Source organism: Dasypus novemcinctus, chromosome 23, assembly GCF_030445035.2.
Source record: "Dasypus novemcinctus isolate mDasNov1 chromosome 23, mDasNov1.1.hap2, whole genome shotgun sequence".
Classification (NCBI taxonomy): Eukaryota; Metazoa; Chordata; class Mammalia; order Cingulata; family Dasypodidae; genus Dasypus; species Dasypus novemcinctus.
Genome location: NC_080695.1, coordinates 29,599,457 through 29,621,728, shown reverse-complemented (window position 1 = coordinate 29,621,728; position 22,272 = coordinate 29,599,457). Strand labels below are relative to the sequence as shown.

General features: G+C 49.5%; 2 protein-coding genes across 3 annotated transcripts; one reads left to right on the top strand and one right to left on the bottom strand.

Moving 5' to 3' along the window:
* The first annotated feature begins 4,477 nt into the window (after nucleotides 1-4,477).
* KCTD13 (potassium channel tetramerization domain containing 13) lies at nucleotides 4,478-18,095 on the top strand. 2 transcript variants are annotated; one of them, XR_002794397.3, is made up of 7 exons: nucleotides 4,507-4,939; nucleotides 5,929-6,098; nucleotides 14,182-14,271; nucleotides 14,361-14,413; nucleotides 14,953-15,148; nucleotides 16,032-16,203; nucleotides 17,315-18,095. XR_002794397.3 is itself a non-coding variant. In XM_004479338.4 (6 exons), exons 1-6 carry the CDS (start codon nucleotides 4,696-4,698, stop codon nucleotides 17,549-17,551), a joined length of 990 nt encoding a protein of 329 aa, XP_004479395.1. In that variant the 5' UTR covers nucleotides 4,478-4,695; the 3' UTR covers nucleotides 17,552-18,095. The 2 variants fall into 2 exon arrangements, 1 of the variants encoding a protein (XP_004479395.1); XM_004479338.4 differs by lacking the exon at nucleotides 16,032-16,203 and having other exon boundaries at nucleotides 4,478-4,939.
* Nucleotides 18,096-18,229: 134 nt separating this feature from the next.
* On the bottom strand, nucleotides 18,230-22,049 carry ASPHD1 (aspartate beta-hydroxylase domain containing 1). Its single transcript, XM_004479340.5, has 3 exons — nucleotides 20,919-22,049; nucleotides 19,593-19,706; nucleotides 18,230-18,492 (listed from the first exon to the last, which is right to left on the bottom strand). Exons 1-3 carry the CDS (start codon nucleotides 21,796-21,798, stop codon nucleotides 18,383-18,385), a joined length of 1,104 nt encoding a protein of 367 aa, XP_004479397.3. The 5' UTR covers nucleotides 21,799-22,049; the 3' UTR covers nucleotides 18,230-18,382.
* Nucleotides 22,050-22,272: the final 223 nt, after the last annotated feature.

The window sequence follows — 22,272 nt, the reverse complement described above, 5'->3', positions numbered from 1 at the left end:
TTATAGTTCTCGAACTTGAAAACTGGACTTAAGGTGATTACAAAAGTAAAATCTTTGCTCATAGGAAATGTGTATGAAAGTATTATGTTTTCAAGGATGTGTACAACCTGTTACTCAAATATTCAGAAAACATATTAAAGAGGTAGAATGATAAGGCCCGCGCCCAGCTAAAGGGAACACCTGAAGAGGGTGATAGTTTCTGTCAGGGAGCTGGCGATGCGGATGGCCAGCACCAGGCCGTGGATGCCAGCCATGTCCACTGGGGTGACAGGCCTCATGGTCAGCTACCCAGGAGGCACTCGTGACCACGCAGCCGGCGGTGCTCGTGGCCGTGCCGCAGGGCGCTGAAGACCGTGGCAGCCCAGGCACCCATGACTGTGAAAACGCTGCCCTAATCCAGGCCGGCCCTGGATTCAAACTTATCTACGGGTGGGGCTGGGGGTGGAGCTCAGTGGCTGAGGCAGGGACAAGAACCGGTGGGCACATAGAAGCGGCAAAGGCAATGCCTGGGTTTTCTTCTGGGGTGATGAAAATGTCTCGGAAATGTAGAGGGGATGGGTGCATATTTTGCATGTACTAAAAGCCACAGAATTGCACACTTTAAAATGGTTAATGGTGAATTTTATGTTCTATGAATTTTATCTCAATTTTTAAAAAAAGCACTGATTTAATCCCCAAAGTATGGAAATGAAGAATATCAGCTATGTGTTAAGCTAAATAATCTCTTTTTTTACACACACAAAAAAAAGACCAACAATCTTCTCATAGGATTTCTCCCCTTTTTTGCTCTAAAGTTTCTCGCAAATGAACAATGTTGTGCATGTCAAAAGTTCAAAGCGGCCACTGCAATTCCAAGTCGTCCTTGGTGAAATAAATTGTGACCGTTAGAAAGAGAAAGGCACAAGTTCGTGTAATCGTGAAAAAACATTAAGGAAGCAGGAATTTGGCCCAGTTTTAGACTGCATAAGGACGCTGCTAATGCAACCTTGTAACTCAGGGAAGGCCAATCGTCACTGATCAGGGACCAGATGAAACCTCCTGAGCAGTTTTCAGGGACACAGACAAAACTGAGGAAAAAGTCCTTATAAGGTTTTTGAAATAGTGAGCTGAGGCAAAGTTTATCCAAAGGTCAGTGGCCTGAACGTATCTCTGGAATTTTTTTTCCATGTATTAAAATTCTTTATTAATATACCATAGCCATCAAAATGAAAATTTCTTATTATGGAATAAATGAGTTAAAATTTTTAAAAAAATATATTTTGATTAGAGAAGTTGTGAACTTAACAAAGCAATCATGCACATGCATGGAATTCCCATGCAATACCCCTCCAACAACACACTACATTGTTGTGGAACATTTGTTACAAATTATGAGATAATACATATACCTTTGGAATTCTGTAGCTTCTGGGGCTGGTTGGAGGACTTATTGGCCCTTAGTTGATGGAGCAATCTGTCTGTTTCATTGTGATCACGAACGAGACTCTGGCATGATAATTAGTTATGCAGCCCCTCAGTGGCCGACATCCCCTAACTTCTTAGAGGGACAAGTGCAGTTCAGCCACCTGGAGACAGAGCAATAGCGGGCTGCACATGGGCCACCATGCCTGTCTTTGACCATCTGTTCCCTGTAGACTTTTTCTTACAAACAACACTCAACATACACAGAGACCACAGGAGCAGGTACCCACACCAGAAAACAGGTTCACCAAAGGAAAAATAAAAATCTAATTGGATAACCAGAAAGTTCCATGGCAAACAGACAAAATAAATCCAGTGCTGATAGGCCTCAACAAAGTACCAGAGCTCAATTCACCAAGAACTTATCTTCTATCTGTAGGCAGGCTGGTACCTCCAAAAGGTAGAGAACACGGGGGGCTCTCAGATGTGGACTGTTATTTGCATTGAGAGTCCCAGTCCAAGACAGTGAGGGCTTCAGCTGAATCTCTGTGGCTCCTCCATTTCTGACAATACCCTCCAGCCAAAGACTGCCAGGAACACACCTGTAGTTGAACAAGGGAGACTACCTACCCCAGGGACCCATGTGGAACCACAGGACAGCTCTGCAAGGGTGTGTTGGAAAGGACTTACTACAGGATTTGGACTTGTGTTAGGTGAGTTTGAGGATTCAAGAAAGTAGGACTTTGCTTCGGGTTGGGTGATGTCAGGAAGCTGGGATAATTCTTACCTTGTTATCTTAATAACTCTTATCTAGAAGGTGGGAGGAATGAATCTAGACTAAAGCTATAATTGCTTTAAAAAAGGAGTTACTCAAGAGAAGAAGGGGAAGCAGAGTTGGCCCAGTGGTTAGGGCATCCGTCTACCACATGGGAGGTCCGCAGTTCAAATCCTGGGCCTCCTTGACCCGTGTGGAGCTGGCCCCTGTGCAGTACCGATGCGCGCAAGGAGTGCCCTACCACGCAGGGGTGTCCCCTGCATAGGGGAGCCCCACGCACAAGGAGTGCACCCCATAAGGAGAGCCACCCAGCGTGAAAGTAAGTGTAGCCTGCCCAAGAATGGTGCCACACACACGGGGAGCTGACACATGATGCAACAAAAAGAAACACAGATTCCTGTCCTGCTGACAACAACAGAAGTAGACAAAGAAGACGCAGCAAATAGACACAGAGAATAGACAACTGGGGGCGGGGGGTGGGGAATAAAAGAAAATAAATAAATCTTTGAAAAAAAGAGAAGAGGGTTGTGTTTGGTCATTTTTGTGGCTTGAACAATGTTCCTACTTTTGTGTTCAGGCACGTTTATGAAATGGTCTTTTTCTAGATCCATGGGTCAGAGAGTAGACTTATCTGATGTTGGTGTCCAGCAAAATTGTGGATGTCCAACCTGACAACATCACAGCTTAGCTGCGGTGCCAGGCCAGCTCCTAGCAGCCCCAAGGCTCTGCAGGGAGAGTACAGACCAGCTCCCAGCTGTCAGGAGCTGCTTTTCTCTTTTTCACTAACTATACAATTGGCAACTCCTTTTGGTAGAACAAGAGCCTCAGGTCACCAAAGGTCCCACTATTCCTCAATACTGGTAACTGGCCCACACACTCATTTACATTCCCCTCTGGCCCTGTAGGCATTGAAATCGGCACACCTTCCATAAGGAGAGAAATGAGGTAGGTTAGTATAGGGAAAAGGGAAGACAAGTCACAGCTGGTACCTGGCAGAGAAAATGGCCATGAGACCCTACCAGAAAACCCCTGCTACTAAATTCAAAACTGGAAAGACTGCGTCTCAGCCCTGGCCAGGAGGTCCAATTTGGAACTCTTTCTGGGGTCAAGGAGAAGCCCCGGATACCTCCAAACAGGCTGGCACATTGGCCCAAGAGCTAACAGGTGGGGCAATCAATCAGAACAGCAAACAGATGGGGCCCCTCCCCAACATCAGGAAAGGCTTTTAAAAGGTCTAACTTGGGCTCCTGCCTACAGGTCTTACTCTGTAGCACACCTGCGACCTGTCTTGGGTTGTGTACTTACCTCATTTCTAGTTTTGCTTCTTATTTATTTATTTATTTCGCACTGGGCAGCTCTCCTTATGGGGCGCACTCCTTGCATGAGGGGCTCCCCCACGTGGGGGACACCCCTGCGTGGCACGGCACTCCTTGTACGCATCACTGCGCATGGGCCAGCTCCACACGGGTCACGGAGGCCCGGGGTTTGAATCGCGGACCTACCATGTGGTAGGCGGACGCCCTAACCACTGGGCCAAGTCCCTTCCCCTAGTTTTGCTTCTTAATAATCTCTCTCCTCCCTTGCCTACCCTATGGCGTGTCCTTAAATTCTTTTACGTGACATAGCCAAGAACCTAAAAGCCCAGAACCCAGCGCGTTCTGCTAACAAAGGGGACCAATCAAGCCAGAGAGAAGTGACTTGCCTAGGATCACCGGTGAACTGGTGGCGGCAGGGTTGAAACTAGAACTCTAGCTCTGCCTTTAGTTTCCCATCCCGCAAATCCCCCTGACAGACATTCATGTAGACTGTTGAGTTTTTCTGACGTATCATCCTCTGGTGCATGCTGACCAAATCCGACAGACACACTCCCTACCGCGCTCTCTGGTCGCCACTGTGTTCCATCTTCTCTTTCATTTGGGGGCGGATGATATTTTACAGCCACCAAGCCGCACCACATTACCTGGGGGTCTAAGACCCCTGCTCAGCTGCTCCTCAAACACACCCGTCAAGCTCGTGCCTGAGGACCTCTCTGTGCTTGCCCTCCACCCGGAACGCTCCTTCCTCCCACCTCCACGTGACCCGCTCCTTCTCGGCTTGAGCTCAGCGTCACCATTTGAAACCCTGCCCATACCTCCCCTCTCTGGGCCTGTTTTCTCTTCACGCCCGGGAACCGCTCTGAGGGCAGAGACCCAACCACGGTTCAGGGACGCCAAAGCGCACGTCTCGTGCACGTAGCAGCCCCGGCGCCTCCTCGACTTAGCGGCCTCCAAGACCATTGCGCATGCTCTGTACTCAGCGGTCGGGCAGGGGCGGGCCCTTGACGCGCCTGCGCAATTGCTCGGCCCCGCTTCCGGGCCCAGCGGGCTCGATGGGGCTGTGGGCCAGTGTCGCTGGGTAGCGGCGGCGAGTGGGCCTGCCGACCGAGCGGCCTGGCCCGAGGGCCGGGCCCAAGGGTCTTTGGGAGCGGGCCGGAGTGCGCGGAGAGAGCCCGGCATCGCCGCCGGCCGCCGTCACCTGACATGTCGGCCGAGGCCTCGGGCCCGGCGGCGGCCGCGGCCCAGACCCTAGAAATCCCTAAGCCCTCGGGTCTTGAGCCTGGGTCGGCCGCCTACGGTCTCAAGCCGCTGACCCCGAACAGCAAGTACGTGAAGCTGAACGTGGGCGGCTCGCTGCACTACACCACGCTGCGGACCCTCACGGGACAGGACACCATGCTCAAGGCCATGTTTAGCGGCCGCGTGGAGGTGCTCACAGACGCCGGAGGTACGCGCGCCGCCCTCCATCCCCCAGACCCCTGGCCTTTACCCTCTACCCCTTCATCACCCAGCCTCCCCACGCCCCTTCGGTCTTCTCACTCCAGCCTCCTTATCCCACCCGATCTCCTCTTTCTCATTCATAATCTCCCTCCGCCCCCAGTCCTTTGCCCCTAGCGATAAGCAACATTTTATGGAGACCCTAACACTCCAGAGGCCGTGGAAAGTGATTGAACATGTCACCCTGATTCCACACCCCCACCCCCATTCTCCCACCCTTCACTCCTCAGCTCCAACTACTTAGGAATCAGCCCTGCTGCCAGCACCACCCTTTCCAGACAGCCTTCATCAGTTTCTTCCACCGCCCCTTGCTTTTGTTCATCCCCAGCAGCCAGCCTGGAGGGTTGGGGGATCTTGTCTGTGTTGCCCCTAACACAGGTCTAGGTCTAGGAACACTCTAAAAATCCACCTGTAAATGCAGATTGTTGAAGGCGACGGCTGCCTTGGGTTTCCCAGGGACACCAGAGTGGAAGGTGGGCAGTTCTCTTTGGCGGGAACAGGTTACCTTCCTGGAGTGGTACGTTCAGGTGTGGGCCCCATTTATCCAAGTGGGACATTAAAATGTTTTTGGGGTTAGAGGGGGTGGACAAGGATTATGAGAGCAGGAAAATAAAAAATTTGGGAGGTGACATTCAACCTTCAAATACCTGAACATGAAGAAGCCTCTTGGTCAACAAGTATTTGTGAAGTGCTGGGTGGTAGTGCTGCAGATACAGTAGTGAAGGAATCTGACAAGACTCCTACAGAGTTTACACTTTTGGTGTGTGTAGGGGGAGTGTTTGGGGTGGCGTGAGGACTAAAAAGATTGGTTGATGGTTGATTGAACTTTCTTGTAGGCTTTGAATCTTTTTTTCATTAACAAAAGCAAAACAAGATCTCAGTAGCTTCAAGGCCCCCAACAAAGCCATCCTTCCTACCACCTTCCCCTTCCCCCACCAGGTTGGGTGCTGATTGACCGGAGCGGCCGCCACTTTGGCACAATCCTCAACTACCTGCGGGACGGGTCGGTGCCACTGCCCGAGAGTACCAGAGAACTGGGGGAGCTACTGGGCGAAGCGCGCTACTACCTGGTACAAGGCCTGATTGAGGACTGCCAGCTGGCCTTGCAGGTGAGGGCCCCTCCCTGGCCTACTGAGCCCCCATGTCTGTGCCCCTGCCCCAGCAGGCAGATCTTAAAGCAGAAAAAAAGGAGATGTTTTGTACCGCCTGGAGAGGTGCCAGGGAATTTGGGGGTACTCTCCTCTCCATCCCTGTTGTTAGACAGGGTCCTCCTCATCACCTCCCGCCAGGACTATTGCAGTGGTTAAACGACTGCTCTCTGATACTTGCTGTTCCTACTCAGGTGGTCCAGCTATTACACTGCCATCCATGTAATTATCCTTTTGCACAACCCTATATAGTCTTTGCTTTGCTCAGAGATCCTAGATAGCTCTCAACTGCCACTAAGGGGGAAAAAATTAATGTGGAATATAATAACTTCCATGACTTGTCCCATCCTGGGAGGCAGCTCAGTTTCTTTCTTTCACTTTTCTTTAAAGTAGTGAAATTGTTTCCTCTAACATCTCATCTAAGCACAGCTATCCCCAATAAAACAGGGTTTCATTCCAGAGCCCACCTGTTAGGCTCTGCTTTTACCCAGCAGCAGCTCTTGAGACCCTTCTGTGGATCCTTTAGGGTTCCAAGCAAAAGAGTTTGGAAAGCACAGCCAGGACATTGGAGTTCAGTGTCAGCTCTGGCACAGCTGACTGAGTGACCTTGGATGAGTCACTTCCCATCTCTGGCATTCTGTCCTCATGTTCCAAAAGATAAGGAAATGAGAAAAAGAAGTACAATGTAATGAGTTCTACATAGAGGCTTTATTCTGTTCTGTTTTTACAATGTTAAAAATGTTTTTTCTTCTATGATAACAGTGGTAATAGGAGATTATAAGTTTGTTTTTTAATGCCCTTACTTTATGCATTAAAAAGGGGCAACTATGAACAGCGCTCTGTTTACTTGGGGGATGCGTACTCCTTTTTTTAGAAGGTATTGGATTGAACCCGGGACCTCATACATGTGAAGCAGGCACTCCACCACTCCCAACTTATTGGTTCTTAAAATCCAAAAGTATGCAATCCTTTTGAACAGCATCCATGCTTTTCAAACTTTTTTACTGCATCCCACAGAGAAAAAGACATTCTCATGCATGCATTACTGAAAAGAGTTTTATTTAAAAAAAAGCTTACTTTTAGTGAAATGCACTCTGATATATTCTTGATTTTGTCTTAATACTGGTGGGGAGCCATTAAATCGACTTTCATGACCCACTAATGGGGTTACCAGTTGCAGCTGGAAAAACACTGAACTAGACGATCTTGGTAATGCATTCCTGCTCTGCAGTTCTAAGTTTAGCTAATGTCATTGTACACCCACCGTGTGTCAAGAGCGATTCTACTATCTGCTTGACTGTACATCTCGTACTTCTGCTTGACATAAAAAGAAACATGAAGCAGGTTGGGTGACACATCCCAGTTCAAAGAGCCAGTAAGTAGCAGAGCTTAGGTTCATTGCCAGGTTATCTGGCTCCCAAGTGCAGTGCTTTTTCCTCTGGGCACCAGCTACCTCCTTTCCAGGTCTTCTGAGACTCTTCCCATCCCCACTCCATATATCTAGAATTTGCTTATTGGTGTGGAGGTTTTGTTTTGGTTTTAAGATTTGGGTACAGAGGATTGGACTATGCAAATCTTTTCTCTTTATATTTTATTTTATTTTCCCTTCATGCCCGGTTTCCTTTCCTACTCCTCCTCTCTCCATAGACACCCATTCTAATAATTCTGGTATGCTTGGGTTATTTTTGTATTCTCGAAAGGCTGAAGCATCGTTGTGTATATGTATGTGTTTTCAATTACCATAAATGACACTGAGCCATGGATCGTGTTCTATTTCTTGGTTGTTGTGGTGTTTTATTTTGTTCTTACTCAACACATTTGCAAGATCTATTCATGCTGCTGTACATCTAGTTCTTTGCTTTTAACTACTGTACAGGAGTCTATGTTGCACATTCACCACATTTCACTTACACATTCCCCTGAGGTTAGAAACCTAGATGCCTTTCAGTTCCCACCCCCACAAACAGGGCCACGGCGAGCATCTTTGTTCATGTCTCCTTGGGGTCCTGTGCCAGGATTTCTCATGTTTGTTGCTGGGAGTGGAATTTCGGGATTACAGGGCACATACATACTGAATTTCATTAAGTAGAGCATTATATTACTCTCCAGATTGGCTGTAGCAGTTTATACTCGCTATCAGCAGTGCAGAAGGTCTGCATATCATTGACAACACAGCATCATCCAACTTTTGCGTTTGCCAATCTGATGGGTTCAGAGTGATCTCGTTTATTATTTGCATGCCTCTGATTACTAATGAGGTTGAGCATCTTTTCATTTACTCACTAGCTTTTTTGGTTTCCCCTTCTATGAATTGCCTATTCATATTCCTTACCAAATTTTCTACTGAGTTTCATGCCTTTTTCTTGTCACTTTGGAGGAGATCCTTGTGTATTTTAGTCAGTCTTTCTCAACTAGTGTTCTTAGAAAGAATTAAGCCCTATTGCCTAAAGGCATCCACTGTACATACTAAATTAACTTTTCTCCTATGCATCTGGAATGGTACTGTGTTCCTCTGGCAGGCTCCTATGACAAATACCACACAATGGGTTGACTTAAACAACAAGCATTTATTGTAAGGCTAGGAGTCCAAAGTCAAGGTGTCAGCAAGGCCATGCTTTCTCCTGAAGTGTGCAGCATTCTGGTGCTGGCTTTCTGTAATCCTTAGGATTCCTTGGCTTGCATCTCTGCCTCTATCCCATGGCGATGTCCCTGCTCTTCTCCTGATGGCTTTAGTTTTTTCACCTCTCTCCAGGCTTTTCTTTATGAGGCCTCCAGTAATACAGATTAAGGTCCACCATCATTCAGTCGAGCCCACCTAAATAGGACTTTAGAAGATCCTATTTGCAAATGAGTCCATACCTTAATTTATAATACATTTTCAAAAAGGATCCTGGCATGAATGTGGCTCAAGCAGTTGAGTGCCTGCCTCCCACATGGGAGGTCCCGGTACCTCTGGAAAACAAACAAACAAAGGGAAGCCAGTGTGGCTCAGTGGTTGAACACTGGCTTCCCACATGTGAGAATCCCACATGGGGTTCAATCCCCAGCCCCTGGTACCTCAAAAAAAAAAAAAACAGTCCTATTGGCAAATGGGTTCATACCCTCAGGAACACAGATTAAGGACATGTCTTTGGTTGGGATGCGTGATTTAATCTACCACAGGGACTATTTACCTACCATCCTTGAGAGAAGTGAAAAAATAGTCTCTCAAATTATTTGCCTGCTTTTGAAATTCATATGAGGAGCCCCTGCTGAGAAAGGCTCTTCTAGATAATTTCTAGTTATTTTTAGACGTTGCACATATTTTCTCTTAGAATGCCACTTGACACCTGTGACACCTGTTGCTGAATAGAAATCTTTGATTTTTAAAAAAATTACAAATAATTTATCTTTTTTATCTTAAAGCAGTACATATGCATTGCAAAAATATAGAAAACACGGATAATAAAGCACCATATATCCTTTTAGATCCTTTCCTGTGTGTGTGTGTATTTTTACAAAATACAGTCACGGTGTATGTGCTGTTTTGTAATCTGTTGTTGTTGATTGCTGTCTTTCCACCTAAATAAAATGTTATCTAACATCCAGGCCATAATCAAATTTCTCTAGTTGTTCTGGGAATGTCTTTTATAGCTCATTTATCTAAACCAGACCCAATCTGGACCCTCATTTTGTGTCTGGTTGTTATGTACCTTAAGTCTTTCCCAACCTAAACCAGCCCTTTTTTCTAATGATACTTGTTAGAGAAACCTCCTGTTGTCCACCTTTTGTATTTGACTGTTAATGTCCTCATGGTATCATTCGTTTTTTTATTCTACCTTATCCTTCCCTGAATTTCCTCTAAACTAGAAGTTAGATTTAAAGATCGATATTAAACATTTTTTGCTAGACTACATTTTAGATAGTGTTACATATTTCATATTGTGCCACATCCAGATACCCATAATATTGCTAATACGACCCATTATTAGTGATACTCATAATTGGTTGCTGGGTTCAGGTGATGGAGATTTGGATCCCTCTATTGTAGTTACAGTTCCTATACTATAAAGTAATCTGTGTGGTATGATTTGGACACTATATGGATGTCACCTATCAACCACACACCAATTGATAATCCTTAATCAATAATTTTTAATATTTTTATTATTGTCAATAATTCCACTGAAGTTATAGAATAACTATGTTATAACCCTATCATTCCTTCAGTATTATGTGGGAGTATTTGTTAGTCATGATTTCCATTACCAGCAGGAGAAACTCTTGATATTAATGTAGTCAGACTCCTCAATATGTTTTGCCTAATGGTGTATTCTTTTGGAGTGTTGTATAGTGTTTTTTCAGATACAGGTCTTTTAATCGAAATGGAATTTGCTTTCATAAGTACAAGTTATAAAGGGATTTAACCCTTATTTTGTCCTCTGTGTGAGTGCATTTTCCCAGTGCCATCTACTAAACAGTCTGGTAGTCGGTGTCCAAGATGGCCACCAGCAATTCTTGCCTCCTGATATTGAGACCCTTGCAGACACCCCCTCCCACATGGAAGAGACCGGGCCTATGCAACCAACAAGATACTGCCAAAACCATGGTGTATGACTTCCAAAGCTTATCATACAAGATAAGCTTCCACCTTGCTTTCTCATGGCTCGCTCTCTCTGGGGGAAGCCTGCTGCCGTGTTTTGAGGACACTCAAGCAGCCCTAGGGTCTACTTGGCGAGGACCTCAGGCTTCATGCCAAGAGCCAGCACAGACTTGCTAGCTGGCAAGCAAGCAAGTGAACCAGCTCAGAAGCAGGTCTCCAGGTCCAGTCCAGTCCTCAGATGACTGCAGCCCTGACCAACACCTTGACTGCAACTTCATGATAGACCTGAGCCAGGACCATCCAGCAGGGCCAATCCCAAATTCTTGGCACACAGAAATTGTGTGAGATAATAAATGCTTATTTGTGTTCTAAGCTGCTAAGTTTGGAGTAATTTGTTACTCAGCAATAGATAATTAATACATGTTTTGGTATCTGAAATGGAGTTCTGCCATGACTAAATCCTAAACTTTGGGAGTCATTTTAGAGATGAGAAGTGGGCAGAAACTAGAAGGACTTTGAGGAGAGTTAGTGAAGAGTCTGCCAGTATAAATCTGATGCCTTTGAGGAGGATGCAGTGCAGGTGAGGGTGTAAAGAACAATGAGAAGGAGCAGGTATGGCCCTAGCAGTTGGGTTCCCACCTCGCATATGAAAGGTCCCAGGTTCGGTTCCCTGTGCCTCATGAAGAAGACAAGCTGATGCAACAAGCAGGGAGTGAGTGTGGCTCAAGTGGTTGGGCACCCACCTCCCACATGGAAGGTTCCTGGTTCCATTCCCAGTGCCTCCTAAAGAAGACGAGCAGACACACAAGGGAGCCATCTTGGGGAGGACTAAGGAACAATGAAGAAAACGTTGTGGGAAACTGAAGGAAAGAGGGTCTTTGTTATGTAGTGGCAGAAAGTTTAGCAACAGTGTCACCTGCAGTAGCGTAGAAATTAGAAAATGTTCCTAATGAACTGGATGATCTAGCTGAGGAGATTTATAAGCAGTATGTTGAAGGTGACTCCTCGTTTCTTGTTGCTTATAGTAAAATGGGAGGAGAGACGAGAAGCTAAATGACACAGTTGAACAAAAAGGAGCCAGAACTTCCTGGGTTTTAAAATTCCCAGCCCTTCCAGATAACAAAAGATGCTAAAATTAAGAAATGGCTTCCCAGGTCAGATTAAATATGGTACATTCTCAGGAAAACATAGTCTAATAAAGAAACTGAGCATGTGATTGTAAAATCCTTTGTTAAGACCTCAGAAATAGCCATGAAGAGGCCTCAGAGAGCCATTCCACCAAATAATAGGGCTTCTCAGAACCTTAAGGATATTGCCCCTCAGCTGTCTCAGCACAAGCTCAAGGTAGAGAAGGACTTATCTCCAGAGATTTGTGGGTGTGGTTTTTAACTAATGAAGTGAACTCCAGTAAGATTCATAAAGTACCCATTTAGTTTTTAAGAAAATTAAGGTGGCCGAAACGTTGCCAGCTTGAACTGAAAGGGACAGAGACAGAGCAATAGGGAAAAAGACTTTTGGACCCCCCAACTTCTGCAGGCAGGAAGCAGGCTGAGAAAACTATGAAGCTGCAAACGTGGACTACCTTTCATGGAAAAGGAAGGATGACTCAAGGCTGAGCCCAGAGCTATGGAGAATCATTCCTGAACAAGAATAGGAATCAAGGAACTTCCAACATTTGCCCAACTGGATTTCAGAATTGCTATGGCCAAGTAACTCCTGTGTGCCTTCTGTTTTTCCCCAGTCTAAACAAGAGTGTACAAAGTGGTCAGCTTATGCCTGTCCCACCATTGTAGATTGGGTGTGTGGAGGCAGGTGACTTATCTTGAGTTCGTAAGTCTTCAGGTCTAAAGGAAATGTAAGGGAACCAGTGTAGCTCAGTGATTGAGTACAGGCTTCCCACATACAAGGTCCTGGGTTCAATCCCCATCCCTGGTACCTCAAAAAAAGAAAAGGTACCTTAGAAAAATGCAGTTAAACTATAACCAAGGAGCCTCCTCTCCACCTGGACCTGATTTAATGACAAGATTCTGTATACCAATCTGATGCTGTAATGGGATGAGACCTTTGGGGACCTTTTGGAGGGTGGTAAGTGTGTTTTGCTTATGGGAGGGATGTGAGTCAATGGGAGCGAGTGGGTGAATGGTGGGGCCAGCCTCTAAGACAACCCCCAACTATTGTTACCTCCTGGTAGTTATTCTCTTGTGTAGTGTAGCTTTCAACAATGAATGAGGCTGACGTCCATAGCTAGTAGAATATTGAAGAAATGATGCTGTGGGTCTTCTGAAGCTAGGTCATCAAAGACATTGAGGTCTCCATCTTGTTCTCACTGGGACCACTTGCTTTGGAGAAGCCAGCTGCCATGTCCTGAGGACACTCAAGCAACCCAATAGGGAGGTCCAAATGGCAGGGATCAGATGCTTCCTGTCCACAGCTGGCACGAACTTACCAATCACTTAAGTTAGCTTTTCAGAAATGGATTCTCCAGCCCCAGTGAAGCCTTCAGATCTTGACTGCAACCTTGACTATAAACTCCATGCCAGAACCACCTAGCTAAGCAACTCCTGAATTCCTAACCCACAGAAACTGGGAGGTGATAAGTATTTATTGTTTATTTCAGCTGTGAAGCAGCAATCAATAATTAGTACACAGCCTGTACTTTCCCCACTGGTTTGTGGTGTCCTTGGTATAAAAAATCCAGTTCTCAAATACACCTTGATCTGTTTCGGAGGTCTTTTATTCAGTCCCATTTTTTGGTTGGTTTCTATACCAGAATCACACAATTATTACTGTCTTTGTAAAATATCTTAATATCTGTTAGGGTCAGTGTCTCTTCTTCTTTTTAAAAATTGACCTAAACAATTATAGGCTTTTATTCTTCCCTATTCATTTGAGAATGAATCCTACAAATTTCTAAAAAAAATCTGTATTGGTTTTAGAAGAAGTCTTATGAGTTTTTCCAAAAAGTCTTTGGGGATTTGTATTAGAATTGCCTCTCTAGTTTTTAGGTTAGGGGAGGATTTTGGCATAAAGATTCTAGGAGAATAGAATGAAGCCCATGTGTCTGGTCCTGATTCTGCCTACAACCTTTCCCCAATCAGGTTCATTCATTTACAGATATTTATTGAGTGTGTATTAGGCACTTAACTCTGTAGGTGAGAAGAGACAGACCCTAAGCAGATATACCAAAAAACAACCGCTGGGTGAGGAATGTGCTAGACAGGGCAACAGTGAAGGGCCTGGAGGGCTGCAGCCTGGGTTGTGAAGGAGCAGGCAGCCAGTGGGGCCAGGGCCCGGCTGACCAACGTGGGTGGTGTAGGAGACAAGGTCAGAGAAGCAGGACCCTGCAGCGCAGGTCAGGAGCTTGGACTGGACTCTTCCCTGTGGGCAGCAGGCAGCTGTGGAAGGCTCTCAAGTGAGGGAGTAGCCTTCGGTTGTGCTAACCACCTTCCGCTTCTTCCCCAGCAAAAAAGGGAGAACCTGTCCCCGCTGTGCCTCATCCCCACGGTGACTTCTCCCCGGGAGGAGCAGCAGCTCCTGGCCAGCACCTCCAAGGTGAGGCCCCTGAGCCCTGTAGGGTGGAGGCAGGGAGGTCTCTCCCTGCAGCCTGAGCCCCAGCCTTCTCCGTCCTCTTCCCCCCACAGCCCGTGGTGAAGCTTCTGCACAACCGCAGTAACAACAAGTACTCCTATACCAGGTGACCACCCGGGGTGGCGGGGGGTACCATGGTTAGAATCCTGGGATCAAGCACAGCCCTGTTCCTGGCCCAGGGGAGGGCTATGTCCACACAGAGGGACTTAAAGAATGCCTGCAAATCCCAGCTCTGCCCTCTACCCCCTGGGTACTTTGAGCAGGTCATTTTCACTATGGAGCTTCAGTAAACTGGATCTTGGTTATTAAGTGATGTTAACTGACATAGTCCTGACAGTGGTTTGAGGCAGGTACAGTCATGTCTCCATTTTACAGATCAAGAGGTTGAGGCATGGCCAGGTAAATGAACTTGCAATAACTATAGTGGTGGAGCCAGGACACGAGGTTTGGAAGCCTGGCTCCAGGGCCTGCACCAGTAGCCACTCCTGCACTGGGACTTGCTCAGCCTGGCCCCAGGGGGATGCTCCCTGCTAGGCCCCAACCCCTCGGGCAGGGCTAGAATGCAGGGAGTCTGGGTCCCTATCCTGGGGGAGCAGAGGAAGGAAAGCCAGTGGTGCTGAGGCCTCCTGGCCCCCTGGTCCCCAGCACTTCAGATGACAACCTACTAAAGAACATCGAGCTGTTTGACAAACTGGCCCTGCGCTTCCACGGGCGGCTGCTCTTCCTCAAGGATGTTCTGGGGGACGAGATCTGCTGCTGGTCTTTCTACGGGCAGGGTCGCAAAATCGCCGAGGTGTGCTGCACCTCCATTGTCTATGCCACGGAGAAGAAGCAGACCAAGGTCAGAAGGGATCCAGGGCCTGCCTGGTCTGGGAGGGGCGTGGCGGTGGGCAAGACCAGCAGAGCAGGCAGGGCTTCAAAGGAGTCCGTCCCTGGCAGTCAGGAGCTGGGGCCCTGGGGTCTTGGCCACGTAACCTGAGGCAAGTCACCGAACTTCTGTGGGTCTCCATTTCTCCATTTGTGAAACTGGGGTTTCAGAGTAGAATCGGGTTCTTAGTCTAGGGCCACTGGGTGGGTTTCCAGATATCTGCGATCCCCTGAAACGGTGTGCAGGTTTGGGAGTGTGTATGCATTTTTCTATGCAGAACTTCCACAGTTCAGTTAGCATTTCAGGGTGGTCCATGACCCACAATAGGTTCTTAAAACCTTGGGGCCAGATGGGCTCTTAGAACAAGCTGTAAGTCCTGAATGAGGCACTCATCAGCAAGTGCTTCACAAGCACCTACCCTGTGCTGAGCACTGCTGAAACCCAGGTGAAGGAAGTGGTGGATGAAGTCCAGGCCTTGCCGATCTCACCAGCCAGGTTCCTTCTGGCCTTGATATGAAGACTTGCTTCATTCTGATTGATGAGAATTCTTACAAGTCTCAAAGCGCCCACTGCTGTTTCACACCTCCCTGCCTTTGTACCTAAAGGCGCCTTTCTTTTTGGAATTATTTTTCCTGGTTCCTGTCTGCCCCATGAACTTTAATCTTTAAGACCCAAGCCAAGTGTTGCATTCTTGGGGACACCTCTGCTCATGAACTTTGAACCCAGCCACCCCACAGTTGGTTACTCCCTTCCTGGCCAAATACAGTGTTTATAGTAGCCTTGCAGGGGTTGCTTCTGCAGCAGGGTGTTGGCTTCTTGTGGGCAGGGCTGTGTCTTTTTCTTTCCTGTCTCCTAGCACTGGACCAGCCCATCACAGAAGCTAGGAAACGTGTATTGAATGCATGAATGGATGGATGCATGCATGCATGCATGAATGAATGAACGGAGAACCGAGCTTCCAAGAAGCTTCTCCTGTAATTGGGGAGACCAGAAATTAAACCAGTCATTAGAATAAAGCTGGTTCAGAGGTATGTTAGTTGTATCTTCCCAAGGCCACATGACAGGCAACCCCCCAATCACCTCTTCAACATCCCCCTTTTTTTTTCTTAAAGATTTATTTATTTATTTCTCTCCCCTTCCCACCCCGCCCCAGTTGTCTGTTCTCTGTGTCTATTTGCTGCGTCGTCTTCTTTGTCCACTTCTGTTGTTGTCAGCAGCATGGGAATCTGTGTTTCTTTTTGTTGTGTCATCTTGTGTCAGCTCTCCATGTGTGCGGCACCACTCCTGGGAAGGCTGCACTTTCTTTCACGCTGGGCAGCTCTCCTTATGGGGTGCTCCTAGTGCGCAGGGCTCCCCTACGCGGGGGACATCCCTGCTTGGCAAGGCACTCCTTGCACGCATCAGCACTGCACGTGGGCCAGCTGCACACGGGTCAAGGAGGCCCGGGGTTTGAACTGCAGACCTCCCATGTGGTAGGCGGACACCCTAACCACTGGGCCAAGTCCGCCACCCTCAACGTCCCTTTATACTCTCCCCTTGAATCCTTCCATCAGCCCCACCAACCTCCTGGCCGATCTTCAAATAATACACCAAGCACACTCCCACCCCAGCACTCCTGCACTTTTGCCTTTTCCCGACTCCTCCATCTCTAGCTCTCCCCCGGCTCCCTCCCTTCCCTCCATGGTTTTTGGCCACATGTCACCTTCTTAGCAAAGCTTTCCCTTAACTCTCAAGTTGCCACATTTGTGGCTGGTTGTCCCACCCACTTTCCCTGCTGTGTCCTTTTCCGTAACATTTATCATCGTCTGATTCACTGTACATCTTCAGTGTGCACCTTTGTCCTCTCCCTAGACTATAAACTTCCTGAGGGTGGGGATTCTCTGTTGTGCTCACCACTGTATTCCCAAGGCCTAGTGCATTCATTCAGTCAATGTTTGTCACACGAAAGAATTTACCCAGAAACGTGGCGGCAGATAACTCTGCCTGACTTCCTGCCCAGTCAGGAAGCTGCAGAGAGGACAGTCCAGGCCAAAGAGCCAGTGACTGCATGGGCTAGAAGAGGTGCCTGCGCAGGCAAGGGGGCTGGCCCTGTGTGATGGGGCTGGAGGGTAGGAGCTGGGGCTTGCTGGCTTTTTGCAGGTGGAGTTCCCAGAGGCCCGGATCTTTGAGGAGACCCTGAACATCCTGATCTATGAGACTCCCCGGGGCCCAGACCCAGCGCTCCTGGAGGCCACGGGGGGCGCAGCTGGAGGTGGCGGGGTGGGCCGAGGGGAGGATGAGGAGAATCGAGAGCACCGTGTCCGCAGGATCCACGTCCGGCGCCACATCACGCACGACGAGCGTCCTCACGGCCAACAGATTGTCTTCAAAGACTGACCTCTGACCCCTCCCTGCCTTCCTCCTGCCCCTGGGGCTCAGTCCCTCCCCCTCTTCTCCAGAGCCCCGGCTCTGCTGGCCAAGCCGCGGGTCTTCCTCCTGCCTGTCCCTGCATGGTACAGTCCGCTTCAGGCCTTGCCACCCGTCCCCACCTCACTGCTAACACGGTACATTCCGGCCGCCCTCTCAGTCCAAGCCCTGCAGAAGCCCTGCACTCGGCCCCTCGGCCCCATTCGGATCCTGCTCTTTACGTTGCTGGCCGGTTGAGAATGATTCCCTTGCTCTTTTCCCAGCCCATTGTACATGCCAAAGTGTCAGCCCAGTTCCCCAACAGCACCCCTCCACGTGCTGAGCCACCCTCCCACCACTGCGTGGGATGGTTTGCCTCCCTCCTCCTTTCCCCACCAGTGTCATCGTCCCCCCACCCCCACCCCACCCCTTAACTTTGTACTAGGCTGGCCAGGGCCTGCACCAGCTCAGCTATCTTCTCAGTCTGTTTCGTATTATTTATTATTTTAATTTTCTATTAAATTATTGAAATAAAGTTGGGTTGAGGGTCTGGTTTTGGCTCCCTGGGGAAGGGACAGAGAGCTGGCTTCTGTTAATGAGGTCCTGGGCTGGTTAGATGGGAAGAGCTTCTGCCTGGGCTTGGTAGCAGGGAAGGAAGAAGTCAGGAGCTAGGAGAGGATTCAAGATTTGTATTTCAATGTGCGCTGGCTCCCGTTGCCCCTCGGGGCCCACCCCATCCCTGCCGTGGAGAGAGGAAGTTCTGGCTCCTCCTTGAACTGTCGCTGAGGATGGCATCTCTTCCCCAGGGGGCAGAAGGGATCTTCAAGGGTCTGGTGCAAAGACAAAGTCGAGGGCCTGGCGCTCTGCCCCAGCCACGTTGGGGTGCCAGAGGTCCACGATGAAGACCACTCGAGGCCCATCTTCAGGGGCGCCTAGGGCACACACAGGGAGACGGGAGAGTAGCCGACATCAGTGTCTTAGGTGCCAGGAGAAATCACCAAATACTCATAAAAGAAACAGCAGGGATGTCCCAGGCAGTGTTCTAATCCTTTATATATCAGCTCGTCATCATCAAAACAAACTATGAGGTGGGAAATGGATGTGCCTCAACCAATTGGTCTCCTGTCTACCATATAGGAGGCCCAGGGTTCGATGCCCTGGGCCTCCTGGTGAGGGCGAGCTGGCCCATGTGGGAATGGCATCCCACACCGGAGTGCTGGCCAACATGGAGAGTTGGCACAGCAAGATGATGCAACAAGAGACACAGAAAAAAGAAAAGACATAATGGGGAGTTGAGGTGGCGCAAGAGAGTAATCGCCTCTCCCCCACTGCAGAAGATTCCAGGATCAGTTCCTGGAGCCACGTAATGAGAATACAAGCAGACCCAGAAGAACACACAGCGAATGGACGCAGAGAGCAGACACCAGGGGGGGACAGCACGGGGGGGAGAAATAAATGAATCTTAAGGAAAAAAAAAACAACTATGAGGGAGTGGATGTGGCTCAAGTGGTTGAACGCTTGCCTCCCGCGTGGGAGGGCTGGGTTTTGGTTCCCAGTGCCTCCTGAAAAAATAAGCAAAACAAATGAAAAAACCAACTCAGGGAAGCTGATGTGGCTCTGGTTATGCACTGGCTTCCCACATACAGAGGTCCCAGATTCAATCCACAGCCTCCAGTACCTCAAAAAAAGTACGACCATAATTATCCTCATTTTAGACAAAATAACAGACCCAGAGAGGTTAAATAACTTGCCCAAGGTCACACAGTTAATAAGTGCTAGAGCTGGGACAGAAACCCAGGCAGTACAGACTGGGTCCTGTGCTTTTAACCACTGTGCTGCACACCTCCATCAACTTAGGCCTTGGCATCACCTGATCAGGAAGGCAGTTGCCGCATTTCACAGGTGATTGGAGAGGTCATATGATTTGTCATGGTCATGCAGCTGGGAAACTTGTGTCAGGACAGGAAGCCATCGGGGCCTGATTCTGCAGCCCTCTGGTCTCTTCCCCTAGGCAGGAGGGGGACCCCATTACCGTTATGAGCCACCGTGTGCAGGAAGGAGTCGTCCACCAGTAGACAGTGCCCCTCGGCCCAGCACTGGGGCTCGCCGCCGACCACCAGCTCACAGCCAGGAGGAATCTTCAGGCCTGTGGGAAAAGACCCAGGCGTCCAGCACCCCAGCTCCTGCCCAGGGGGCCCACCCCGTTTAGCCAGCAAGCATCCTCAATAAGTCTGACAAATGCCAGGGCCTGTGATGGCCCCCTCCTTGCTCTCTGGAAGGTGCCTGGAGTATAAACACAGTACTGGGTGAAAGAAGTGCTGAGAGATGGGGGAAATGCAATGGAAAGCACAGTCTGTTCTCTTAGAAAAGGGAAGACCTCCTATAGAAAGTGACGTCTCCAGGGCTTCCTGACAACTGAACCCAAGAACCTACTACATGCTAGTCCCTGCCTCCCTACAAGGTATAAGGAATGAGTGTGACTCCATGGTCCATGCCCAGGACCATGTGGTCAGGCACTGTGAGAAAAGTGAGCGGCCAGCTCAACTGATAGGGAATAGGAAGGCACCCCAGAAAAGGTGTGGCACTCAAAAATTTGAGTCCTGATGGCTAAGCAATAGTTTTCCAGGAGGTGAAAAGGGGGAAAGGGGGAAAGGCACTTGGACAGAATACAGGATGTGTCTGGCTTCTGCCAGAATCTGCCAGAAGGGCTTTGTGATTAGAACATGGGGGGTGGAAAGAAAGGTGGGAGATGAGCAGGACCTGGACTTGACCCTGAAGGGCAGTGGACCCCAAAACATAGGACACATCCAACTGACAGCTCGTTAGGTGAAACGAGGTCATGCCACTAAATAGGAAACATCTGAAAGGTGTTTCCTTTTCCATTTTCTTTCACTCTTCAGAACACTGAAAAGAAAATCTCAGTTTGATGCCACCCCAGTTTTAACACCCTACAAACAATCCCTTTTCAGCTTGGAGAGTGCAGGCTTCAGGCTCAAAGAGACGAGAGCATTTGGGTGGAGTTTTCAAAGCTTTCCCTTTTTTCAAGTTTCAATTTGTTATGAGTACTGTCTGTTGAAGGCAAGTAATAATGGTTATCATGTACAATTGCTCTATACAGATTCATCTGAAATAAGTAAAACAAAACTGGGAGAGTGGAAGGGAAGAAACATAGGATGGGGGTAAATGGCTATGGTGAAGCTGATGAAGGTGGTTTGCAGATAAGCAAGCTGATGAAATGCTGTGGCAGGAGTCAAGGAAGGATTTCTGGGAAGAGAGGCACCATGGGAACCACAGGATAGAAAGCTCTGGTAGCAGGGAAGAAGGTCAAGGCAGTTGTCTGTAGGCAGCATCGACTTACCTAGATGGCATCTGACCCTGGCATTGGTGGGCCCACAGCGGCCCTCAAGCTGGGCCCCAGGCAGGAGAACGGAAAAGCCAGCACTGCCGAAGGTGTTGGCGCTCATAAAACTCCGCAGCCCCCTCAGTGCCCGGTAGGCCCCTGGGCACCGGCGGCAGTTGCTGGGTTGGCACCGGCCTGCCTGGTACAGCAGGAGCTGATAGCACCCAGGGGCCAGGGCTGGAGACCAGCCCCGAGGCAGTGGGGCCGTCCCTGAGAAGTCCCAGCTCACAGCCCCAAAGTCCCGCAAGATGGCTGGGAAGCTGCTCTCCAGCAGCTCCACATCGTGCCGCTGGGCATCCCGCAGCACAAAGGGGGCTGAGGGCAGGTCTGGCAGGAAAAGCAAACCCGGGCGCTGAATGCCCAGGGTCCCTGGCCCTCCCCCAGGGCTGGCACCCCCCTGGGCCGCCCGCCTCACCCTGCCCAGCCCAGCCCAGGAGTAGCGCCTGGCATAGGCGCGCAGCCGCCGGCTCACTAGGCCTTCCGTCCTGGGTCCTTCCCCCGACTCCCCGGGGCTCCCTGGGCCGGGCCTGCCAGCCCCAGAGCACCCCCCAGGCCCACCACTGATGCCCCCAGCCCGGCTCCCAGGCCCTAGGGGCTGCAAGTCTTGGGAGCCCAGGCGGTAGCAGTACCAGAGGAAAAGGGAAGTGAGGGCTCCGAGGAGCAGGGTAAGGGCTGAGGAGGCCAGGGGCAGTGGCCAAGGGGTCATGGTGGGCAGGGGGGCCCGGGCCAAGAGGTCTGGGGCACCTCCCAGGCGCCAGCTGCCCTGTTCCCCCAGCTCTCCCCTGGTCTCTCCCATGATGGCACCCTGGTTCCCTCCTGGGCTGTTTCCCTTCCACATTCCCAGGCTTGGTTCTCTCTCCTTCTGGGGTCTCCTCCGTGTGTCTCCCTCGCTTCTCCCCCTCTCGTCCGACTGCCGTGTACCCCTAATCCTCCTCTCCCTTTCTTTCGGTCTCCTCTCTTCCTCCCCTTCTTTCTCCTTCCAACTCTCCTCCCTCCTTCCCCTCTCCCTTCTTTTTCCTTCCCGCAGTCTCCTCTCTCTCGGCCTCTCCTCCCTCCCTTCTCCTTTCTTCTCCTCTCCTTCCCTTTCCTTCTAGCTTCCCAGGACAGCGACGCCCACCCCACCTGGACCCGCAGCCCGGGGGACCCGCAGCCTGCCTTCGTCCGCAGCGGCTTCTCTCTCCTTCCTCTACCCTCTCTCCTTTCTGCCCTGGCTTCTCTCTGAACCCGGCCCGCCGGTCTTGCTCTCTCTCCCTCTCTCCCACCCGCTCCTTCCTTGGCTCCCACTCACCCTGACGTCACCCCTCCCCGCCGC

Bases quoted from the DNA above. Each gene is read 5' to 3' on its own strand.
- KCTD13 (XM_004479338.4), top strand. From the start codon at position 4,696: ATGTCGGCCGAGGCCTCGGGCCCGGCGGCGGCCGCGGCCCAGACCCTA. The intron at 6,099-14,181 runs GTGAGGGCCCCT...CTTCTTCCCCAG, and splicing joins ACTGCCAGCTGGCCTTGCAG to CAAAAAAGGGAGAACCTGTC. The intron at 15,149-17,314 runs GTCAGAAGGGAT...GGCTTTTTGCAG, and splicing joins CGGAGAAGAAGCAGACCAAG to GTGGAGTTCCCAGAGGCCCG.
- ASPHD1 (XM_004479340.5), bottom strand. From the start codon at position 21,798: ATGTGGAAGGGAAACAGCCCAGGAGGGAACCAGGGTGCCATCATGGGA. The intron at 19,707-20,918 runs GTAAGTCGATGC...CTTTTCCCACAG, and splicing joins CAGGGTCAGATGCCATCTAG to GCCTGAAGATTCCTCCTGGC. The intron at 18,493-19,592 runs GTAATGGGGTCC...TGTGTGCCCTAG, and splicing joins GCACACGGTGGCTCATAACG to GCGCCCCTGAAGATGGGCCT.